This window comes from Stegastes partitus, unplaced genomic scaffold (genome assembly GCF_000690725.1).
Source record: "Stegastes partitus isolate 25-593 unplaced genomic scaffold, Stegastes_partitus-1.0.2 Scaffold250, whole genome shotgun sequence".
In the NCBI taxonomy this organism is placed as follows: Eukaryota; Metazoa; Chordata; class Actinopteri; family Pomacentridae; genus Stegastes; species Stegastes partitus.
In genome coordinates, this window is record NW_007577981.1 from 477990 (window position 1) to 488830 (window position 10841).

Consider the following 10841-nt stretch of genomic DNA (forward strand, 5'->3'; position numbering starts at 1 on the left):
TGCCTTTAAATTTCTTAGATGTAACTCCACACCTCCTCTAGAAAGTGTTCATATGAGAAGTTCCACCTCTTTCTGTACTTATGACATCTTGCTGCAGCTCAAACACACCAGCTCACCTAACACTGTAAAGCTAATCTACCCGACAGAATGGCAACTTGTAGTGTCTCAGGTATTCAGTGTTTGTCTTGCATGTTTCACTTTTATGCACGATATTTTTAAAGGTTTACTACAGATTGAGATTTACTGCTTCTCAAATAACTGCGCTGCCCTAATTAATTCCTTCCCTTGAAGAAAGGAAAGAAGAGGTGCTGACATGAGAGAGTGCGTAGAGAGGAGATGAACAGATATGACGTAGAGAGAGGTTGCAGAATTGACGAAGAGGCAATTGAGGCACAAAGGAGACGGTGGGATAGATGAATTTGCAAGTGGAAAAGATGTGGAAACTGAGGATCGCAGAGGGGGGAAAACGGAGGAGAGTGGTGAGAGAAGAGAGGGGAAGCTGGTGGAGGTTCCTGCCTGTTTGGGTGGCCCTGAGTCGGGTGTAGGACCCAGGTGTTCCTCCTCCTCTATCCGTGCATCACTCCATTCCTCTTTCTTCCCCTCTCACTGCCTCCCCTGGTGGCCTTCACCATTTAATCTGGATTAATGAGGAGGCTGACCTTCACCACTCTTTCTCTCTCAAGCTCTCCTGCCTCCTCTTCGCAGAGCTTTCCAGGGAGGAATATACAGTTTTTAGCCAGACTCCACATCTGCTTCTGTCTCCCCACATCTTCATTTCAGATGAAATCTCCTTCTCTGTGTTCTTTTTCTGCCTCTCTGATTCCTCTTATTTCTTCATCTTTTTTTTTGCTTCCTCCACCTATTTTCCTCCTTATCTCCAGTCGGGCTCGTGTCTGTGTGGGTGCAGCTCCCGTCCTTCCTGCTCTGCTGCTGACTGACAAGGCAGCGCTGTTCATTGTTGGGACCACCTGTGTATCCTGTCCTGCTGCCGCTCTGTTTGGGTGGTCAGGCCTCCCAGCCCACAGAAAACACACTATACTGGGATGTGGGACACACACACATATAGAAATTCACGTCACCACGGTCCGTGAATATCCTCAAGGGAAGCCCGCTAAGGCGCACACACACTCACAACCGGGCTGCGCGCTGCCTAATCTGTGGTGAGTGACTCATTCTAATTGGCCAGTCAACAGGTGCTGAGCTCCACTCGAGGGACTGGACAGAGGAGACGCAGGGATATGATTACAGAACAAGGGAGAGGCTAAGCTCAAGGCTTCTGTATAATAACTACAGTGGGAGCCATTGTTGAAGGGTGGGAAGTGAATGTCGAAATCTGTTTTGCCGCTCTTTGTTGCTGATTGATATACCATCGACTTGAACTATAGCCAGCCGGGTGCTGTTTAGGCTGACCTGGTGTTTGACTGCATCAGAAGTTGTGTTTGATATGCGCTAGGAAGGTCACAATATCAGACTTTCACTGCACAATTTTTGTAGCCTAAAGGAAATTGGGTTGACAATATGATCGAGATATTTATAGGAAAGTAAAACCAGTGAAATTTAACTTGAGCTTCAAGTTCTAAATGTCATTTAATTGACATTTGTGTCAGTGAAATGTCTGAATATTTCCATATCTTCCTCTGTGTATGCATGAAAGCACAAACCTTGCTGTCTGTGTGTACATCATGGCTGTCGTGAAATCAGATTACATGAGTATTGTTGCCAAAGAAAGTCACGATTTATAGAATTTTTAAAAAATTATATCATTCCAGTCGAGCATCACAGCTATACTGACTGCTGTTCACGTGTCATCCAGACAGTTACTGGAGGTGGATTTATTTATTTATTATCATATTTGTATCACGAACATGACATCATTATTCCAATTGTTAGATAACTGTTATCATTGTTATTATCATTATTATTATCATTATCATTATCATATCACATAATCACTGTTATCATTAATACCAGTTTGTCACAACACCTCTGATATGCACTTAAACTACCAAGTTATTGTCACTTTCTGCAGTAACTGATTTCCTCCCTGTTAACTATACAAGAAGCTCATTTTCCATAATTGTTAGAAGGGATTAAGGATACCTTTGATGTCCCAGCTAGCATCATCCCATAGGACATTATTGTCCGATGTCCACATGTGCACAAGTCGTCAGTCGTTTTATGATACGTACCAGCCTTGTGTTTGAAATATTTCAAATTAAATTTGACACTAAATAGCCTCGACAAGGTTAAATAGATTGATTTCCACGACTGACCAGACAAGTGATTTTTAAATTTGAAACACTTGTGCAGTCAGTTTGTATAATAAAATGTCAAATTAGAAACCAGTGAAGGAAGTTTCACATCCTTTACGAAAGCAGAAGTACTGTCACCACACTGTGAACTTTAGAAATGTTACTTCAGCAAAACTATGCAAGTGTTATCATTAAAATGAACTTACAAAATAAAGTACTTAATGCAAAAAAATGTCCCCGTGACAGTTATACTTTTTAAAATTATATAATTAGATTGTTATACTCGTGCATTCATGTAAAAGCAGGATTTTGTTGTTGAAGGTTGCTTGAGATGGACTTATTTATCGCAAAACATCATAATACAGAAGGTCGTCATTCGCTTTGTGTGCAAACATCTTAATTTCTAATGTAACTAAAGCTGACGAGAGAGATAAAAACAGTATAATATACTTTATATAGTGCAGTAGAAGTAAGTGTCCTTCATTACATTCCACCACGACATAGAACATGTGATCAGAAAGCAGCAGATTGTATCCCCACTACACATTAAGTTTAAATTACCTTTTGAACACATAGCCAGGGACAAAATTAGCATTAAAGGTTGATCATTGAGCATTGGTCCTAACAAATACTAATGAAATCAATCAATTAAAGGTGGATTTTACAGTCACCAGGTGGCTACAGTGCATGTAAACATCTGATTTCCCACAGTTACCTGGTTTCATGTGTTTAAATTAGGGGTTAGCGATGATCAGCCTTGACAGTTATTAGAACCAGTAATCAGTGATATTCTGATTATTGATATCTTAAGGGTTTTTTATAGCCAATTCCTAATAAAATAACTTAATTTTAAAAGGTTCTACTTTGGCTTAAATGTCGCCTCTACTTCTTCTGTAGTCACCACTCGAGCAATGTCCCGCCCACAGCACCATCTGATTGGTTAAACATCACGATAGCCAATCAACACTGAAGGATAGATGCTGAAAAGCTCTCTTTTAATGAAGCATATGTAGCATAATGTAAAAATAACAAGATTGTCATTTATTTACGTAAATGTATGTCAATTTCAAATATTGCCACTGAAAAAAAACACATAAAAAACATGTTCAAGCACATAGAACCAGGAAATTGTAGCATGCAGCTTGTATCATTATGTGAAGATTTTTGCTGCTGGAATACCTGTCTGAGGTTTTAAATCCATACCTGGAGGTAAAACGTGTGCTGTGTGGTAGTTCTGCCTTCAAACTGGACCTCCTGGTCCACACCAGTATTCCTGCATCTCACACCTGCAGCAGCTCGCCCACACTACCAGACCAACAGACCCCTGAGACGTGTGCAGCGGGCTCTTTAACATGCTGCTATATGTGGTCAGAAACAGGTAAAGTAGTTTGCAGTAAAGTTTGTTTGGACTGAACAGAGAAAGTTTGTTGTCTTAGCTCGAGCAGCGACGCTTGAATGCCAGAAGTTCTCCTGTACGATGTTGACAGAGCTCCTGCAGCTCACCACTTTTAAAAATAGGAGAGTTTCCTTTACAGCTAGGCCGATGAAGACCTGACTTTTAGATTTGTTTACTCGCTCTAGCTAGACTTGTGTGTCACTCAGCACTGGAAACAGCACATAAGATGGAAAACATTTGGGCCTGAATGAAAGGTGAGCAGCCCTCCCTTTTCTTTTCTCCTCTGTCTCTGTTTCTCTCTCCCCCCCTCCGTCTCACTTTCTCCCCCTCTCGGGTCTCTCTGCCTCTCTCTCCTCCGTCTCCCCGAGGCCCGCGTGTCGCCTTACCCAGGGGTTTAGCCCCTAATCACCCTCAGCTAGTGGGAGGGAACCGGAGACTTCCAGCTGGCTGCCTCGTTATTGCAGACTCCTGGGACACACATTCCTCCACACACGAGCTAAACACACACACCACCTCATATATGCTTACCAAGGCATTTGCTGTTATCTCTTGGCATCTCTCCATCCACGTCCCCCCCCCTCACCTCCCACACAACTCGATCCTGCCAAGGCCACAGCCTCACCACGTAAACTGAATAACAGAAGGAGGCTTACCACAAGGGAGGGCCAAATCTCTGGCACGTCCTCTACTCCAGACCAGTTTAAACCAGTATTAAATGTTGTCATCATCCATACACTCAGGCGTACATCTATATGTGACAGCTTGCTAATGTCAGCCATCTTTCTCTTTCAGGAGGGATCCGTATGATTACCCCACGCACTCCAGGCCTGTGCCCAGAGATCCAGCCACTTACCCCAGCAGCTACCACGACCCTTCCAGTCACCCTGGCCGGGTGCCACTCCCTCACTCCCAGCAGGCGCCCACCAATCCACGCTACTACCCCTCGTCTCCCCACGCAGGACAGCAGCACCGCGCCGCACTGAGGCAGGACGTCCCGCCTTCGCCCGGAGTCGGCCGGAAAGGGCGGCAACGCCACGAGGCCGCCAGAACGCACGGAGACGGCTACCGGCAGCCCAGCCCCGGCCGCTACGCCAGCCCAGACCGGTTCCCCAGGGCCCGCTACACCAGCCCCGACCGCTACCACTACGAAGACGGAAGGCAGCCCGACCCACGACGAAAAAGCCCCGCCATAGGTGCTGTGTGAAAGGTCGCCCACTCATGTGACCTCTCAGTGCTCCAAAGTCAGGTGTTTGTAGATTTGAGAAATCGGCCGGACTACCAAAGTGCACAAGTGAGACAAATTAATTTATATAACAAGGAAAGCAATAAATGACAAACTGAGAGGCTTGAACAGGGAATATTTTCAGATGGGAAGGACTCGTTTGTGTATATACATGTGTTGGAGCTGCCTGTGTGTGTGTTATGGTGTATAACATGATGCAGATTGTTTTGTTAAGAAAGCACAGTTGAGTTAATTACAGAGATAAATAGCGTATATATATATAAATAGTGCCAAATGTTGTATAAAATCAAAACTATAAGCAGTGAAGGCAGTGCTGACTTGCATTTTGCACAAACTGAAGGAAATAACGAGGGATCACCTTGAGCAGCAGACTGCCGTAACACAACAGAAGCAGGAAGGTAAAGTGGACAAACAGGAGAAGGAAGAAAACTCCCCTTCAAAGTGTCTTCTCGCCCTTGATGTTTTGTCGCTTGGACTTCCTCTACATCCTGCTATCACACTGGGATTTATGTTTTTTGTATTTTTTTTTTTTGCCTCTGATTACTCGGACGTGGCTAATATATTCACTGTACAAGCGTGTAATTGCAAATGAGTTTATTAGTGATATTGTCGTGTTTCTAATAAAGTGTATAAATCCTGATCCACACACAAGCTATAAACCTGTGACTCCTGTGTGCAGCTAATAGAGCTGAATTAAATGTTTTATCCTTTAACATATCATTGCTAAAAAGTCACTGCACTGAAACTAAATGTGTCGATGGTGGTTTGATTGAAAAATGCATGATTTTTATACAGATATTTTGCATTAAACACTTTGAGATTCCCATGCCGTGCCACGTCACTTCATTTCATCCTAATTCTCGCGTCGCTCGGCCAGAATATTTGAAATACGCAGTCAAACTACGACAACGCCATGAGTCATCACTTTAAAAATTCATTACAGTATTAATCTTAATTTCTCTGAGCACAATCTCTAGATAAATTTGCCCTGTGAGATGACTGATAAGAGTAGCCAGCATTCTGATAATGACTAAATCATCTTCAACAATTAGAGGCAGGGAAATCTCCACTAGAAAATGATTACTGCCCAATTTGCTCTCAGAAATAAAGATGGCACTGATTGGTGAAATTAGACTTGAAATGGGGAATAATTAGAGTGTGGAGAAGGCTTTTTTCTATCAGTTAATGTTTAATTAGCGTCAAGGCCAACAGGGACCGGGCCTCTGCTGATCCGTCTAGTCTCTGCGTTGCGTTGACCCTCGACTGTCTGAGCAGAAACAGACCTTTTAAACCAGGTAGATAAATGTTGATCAGTCGTTTTGTTTAAACCAATTTCGAACATATGAACTCTTTCCCGAGGCCGATGATCCCAACCCGCTTTAGAGGAGCTATTCAACCAGGAAAAAACAAGTTATTACATATTTCTATTCATATAACACTTGTCAAAACAACAATACAATGCTTCCCACAAGCCAGAGCAGATAAAAGCTACACAAACAAGACGGGGAAAGAGCAGCCGTCTGCTGACCATCCTGTGATGACAAAACCGGCAGAAACAGTCCAAAATTACATGCTAATACCTTGAGCTAAATCGAGCACATGGAAGGACACAAATCCAGCGTCAGATCTGATTAGACATGTAAGTAAATAAGAGTAAGAGCTGCAGTTCCAGGTATTTAACCCCGAAGACTGACGGGTTTCATTCAGACTGAAAACCCCACAAAGGATGTCTGTATGTTTTAGTTGATTAGCAGTCACATGTCTTTAGCGTTATGAACGGCATGCCGTGGTATTACCATGCTGATGGCATGGTAATGGAATTATACCATAGTAATGCAGGCATGGAACATTGTAAAAAGCTCCCTTTGGTGCGCTGATTAAACACATTCCAGCATCTAAATTTGTCAGCTGATGAGAACGCTTCAGTTACGGTTTGTCAATATATTATAAAATCCACAAGACAAACAGTGAGACTCAGCTCCCCTTCTTTAAACCAGTCCCTCTAAAAAATCTTCCAATAAGGCTTCTGAAGTCAAGAGTAGTAACGTTGATTAAAAATAAATGCGGCTGTTTTGAGGTTCTCTGCATGTTGTTGCATCAATCCATAGAGTTAATATCTCACCAATGCAAAGCTGTTAAAATATAACATCTCAGAATGATGTCGAAAAACCAGCCAATGTGTTTATTTCTAGGCTGGATTACTGTACTTCCTTATTATTCTGAAGTCCCAGTACCCTTCCAGTTGATCCATAATGCTGCAGCAGTGTGAATGTATTTTCACATTCTTCATCGGCTCCCTGTAAAATCAAAAATATTTCTAAAAACCTTCTCCTCACATTAAAAGAATCCTCAATGACCAGCCTCCGTCATATCTTTAAAAGCCCATAGCATAACATCATCCCAGTGGAGCACTTGATTCTCTAACTTACTTCCAAAAGTTTCCAAGAGCCATCAGCGATCCGGTTTCTCTCCTGTGGAATCAGATCCCAGTTTGGGTTCAGGAAGCAGACACTCTTTCTACTTTTCAGATCGGGCTTTAAACTTTCCTTTTCGGTAAAGCTTGTAGTTAGAGCTGCTCAGGTGACCATGAACCCTCCCTTCAGTATGCTGCTACAGGCCTGGGCTGCTGGGGGACTTCCCATGATACCTCTCTCCTCTCTTTCACTCTCCATGCATTTACATGCCACCAGTACATGTCGAGAACTTTTTGTCTTCTCTGGTTCTTTTTTAATCTGCTTTCTCTCTTCCTGTAACTTTCTGTAGGAATCTTTATCTCTTGAGCTTTCTGGTCTGCATTTTCTAGTCTAATCAAGCTGCCCAGTGTTGACTACTTATTGATTATATTGCTGATTCTCTCTCCCGTTCACCCTCACCCTGACCGGTCGAGGCAGATGGCGGCCCTACCTGAGCCTGGATCTACTGGACTCGACTTTTTCCATGCAACTGTCAAGTAAATTTGAAAGTGAGGTTTTTAGATGTTCCAAAAAAATGTGAGAAAAGAGGAAAGAATATACTTGGGTGAGTAATGTCGTTGAAAGGGGGCAGTATAAGCTGAAGGAGAAACGAATGCAACCAGTTTTTTTTGCAGCTGCTAAAAAGACACAAAGAAGAAGCAAACCAAACGTTGGCCATCGACAAGAGAACAACGGAGAGAAGCCTTCAGGAATTGTTTTAAATCAGGCAAGTTGCAATGATTCTTCCATGTTAGCTGGTGTTGGATACATTTCTTGCTGTCTGCAGACGGAAAAATGAAAGAAGTGGAAACAGCTGATCAACCATGTGAGTGAAATGTTTGTCCGAACTGCAAAATGGTGTTTCCATTCTCACTGAGGGCGTTAGAAGATGTCAAAAACCACCTCAAGAGAGTGCAAAACCAACTTTTTCAAATGCAATACTTCAAAATGTGCATAAAAATACATTATAGAAACACGGCTGCCTTTGCCAAGTGGCTACTTAAAGGGAATCATTGGGCTTCTTTCATTATTTTTGAAGCCCACGTCGTGTGTTGTGCCCTGAGATGACTCCTGCAGTGTTTTGCGGCTACTACATAAATAAATTGAATTGAATTATTTCGATAAATCAAAGCCAAAACCTTCAGTTCCTCAGTGAGCGGCGTGCCAACGTCTCCTGCAGATCAGTGAAGGGCCACGTCTTCCCTCATTCACACTGAGGGCAGCACAGCTTCCAGCACTTAAGCCGGCTTCACTGGCTATTCACTGTACTTAAAAGAATAAGTACGCAGTAAACATCCTCTTCCAAGTGCTTGTGGTCAGTTTGCTGCCAAAGATAATAAACAACAGCAACTGAATATCCAGGAATTAATTGCATTTTACATCCATTAAACAAAAGCTTTGAAATCACTGTCAGGAGTACTTGGCGGTAACACCCATCTCACTGAAATGACCCTTCCATCCGCAGTTTGTGTGATCGGTTACAGCCCTTGTGTGAGCGTCTCCTCTTTTGTTCATGGTCATCCAGAAAGAATTCCTCCACATGACACTCAGCCTCGGCATGGCCGCTGGTCACGGCAGTTGATTCGCTGACAGACATATCTTCATGCCTCATATCGGCTTAAACGCCCGCCACGTGAAGAAGTTTCCCCACTGCATGACCTTTGATTTCAAGACCTTCCTTTAAAAGCCATTTATCTATTCTCCACATGCTTTTTATTGAAGTTCCTCGACCGTGCCGCCCACTTTTTTTCTTTTTTTTTTGGGAAATCCACTTACATTCTATCCTGTTTTATGAGATGCGAGAATTAATTTGACACCTCATAAGCCCACATTTTTGTTGCAGTTCTGGAAAACTCTTTTTAAAAAAAAGAAAAGCAGAAGCACACGCTGTTCCCCAGTCGATTGTCATGAACCTGCGGGTTGTGGGAGAATTCCCTGGTTATGTTCTCTTAGCATTACCTATTCTGCCGGCGCCCCTGTTGAACACCTTAGCTTGTTAGCATGTGTCAATCAAAAGCCGTGCTCTGGGGAGGGCAAAGTGGAGAGCTGAAGCGGTTATCTCACTCCCGCACAGCTCCCAAAAAAGACAGAGCGGGAGTAGGAGGGGAGGAGAAAGATGGGAGTGAAGGGAAGAGGGGGGGAGGTTGTACAGTAGATAGAGTGTAAGGACTGTACACCCTTTGCAGAATGAAGGTACGGGTGAGCGCCCACGGTGACCTCGGCCTGCTCTCGCTTCCCCCCCTTTCATCCTCTTCATTAAAGGCACATTCCACCGTATTAGCCCCGCTGTCCTTCTGTCCTTCACCTGCTGCCATTCATTTCAATTCAGCCCTCGTTAAGGCATCAGGAACCGAGTGTAGTCGGAGCGGGCCGAGCGCAGCTTCTCATTTAATTATACAGTTCATTAGAAAGCCGCAACCCCCCCCCACCAGCTCCCTCCTTCCCTCCGCAGGTCTGAGACAGGCCATGGGAATAGCTGGTGGCTAATGTGCAGTTTAAACGGCCTGAATATGGAGATTGGTGGAGTTATGGATTACCGTTACCCGTTAGCCTGCCCTTCACCCACCTCATTCGCTTTTATGTCTGCTGTGTAGCCTTTTGATACAGTATCACTCAAGTTGGAGTGTGCTCTTTCAGCCAGCATGTTTGTTTGATATTGTTCATGAACTGTGAAATTGAATTTCCACAGTTGGGCTGATATTGGAAATAATTTCATATCCTGTGCAATATTCTTGCTTGGTTTCACCTTGTGCTGTGTTTAAGACATCCATTTTTACTTAATGTCTCTTTTTTTTTTTCTCCTCCTTCCCAAAAAAGTCGATACAGCAACGCGGTTAATTTAGACCATATTTACCCTAAAAGCAATGTTGGCTCGCTGGCTGCCTCTCTGTTCGCCCACACACCACAGCCAAGCCACCAACCACCATCTTTTACACCAACTGTCGCCATGGCAACGGGGCCGCCGCTCCTGGCAGAGCCCCCTTTCAGAGCTGATGACATCGTCGTGGCAACAATGAAAGGTTCATACATCCCATTATGAAGAAAAGCAGAGTTTTTTCTCTCTCTCTCTCTTTCTTTTTTTTTTTTTTGGGCAGGGTCACTGAGCCCCTGGAAGCTCACATACTGTAAAATGCTTTTATTCTTGGCACCGGCGCTGGTACCAGGTGATACACGGGGAAGCTCGAGAAGGGAGCGGAGCCGGTTAACGAACACACAACCTATGTTCAGCGAGCTTCCTACCTTTCTCTCGTTTTTGATAGCGACATCGTCCCCATTCAGCGAGTCTTTTTTAAACATCAGCGCGACACCAGCTCCCGGTTTGTCGGCCCGTTCCCCGCGGGCTCACACCTGAATAGAGCAGCAGCGTGTTCCTCCCAGGATGAGCCGAGCCGCATTGTTTGTTTGCTTTCTCAGCGAAGGAGGCTCGGAGCTGTTGGATGGATCAGACCCGCTGTACCCTCCACCCCCCCCAACCTACCCCACCAGCCTGGCATCCA

General features: G+C 44.0%; 1 protein-coding gene across 1 annotated transcript in view; it reads left to right on the forward strand.

Moving 5' to 3' along the window:
* The window catches only part of LOC103357367 (partitioning defective 3 homolog B-like), a 183816-nt gene extending 175857 nt beyond the window's left edge, over positions 1 to 7959 (forward strand). The window contains exons 24-25 of the mRNA XM_008281909.1: positions 4441 to 4900; positions 7949 to 7959. Coding sequence (XP_008280131.1) covers positions 4441 to 4852 — 412 coding nt within the window. The 3' untranslated portion in view covers positions 4853 to 4900; positions 7949 to 7959. The remainder of the gene's footprint in view (positions 1 to 4440; positions 4901 to 7948) is intronic.
* Positions 7960 to 10841: the final 2882 nt, after the last annotated feature.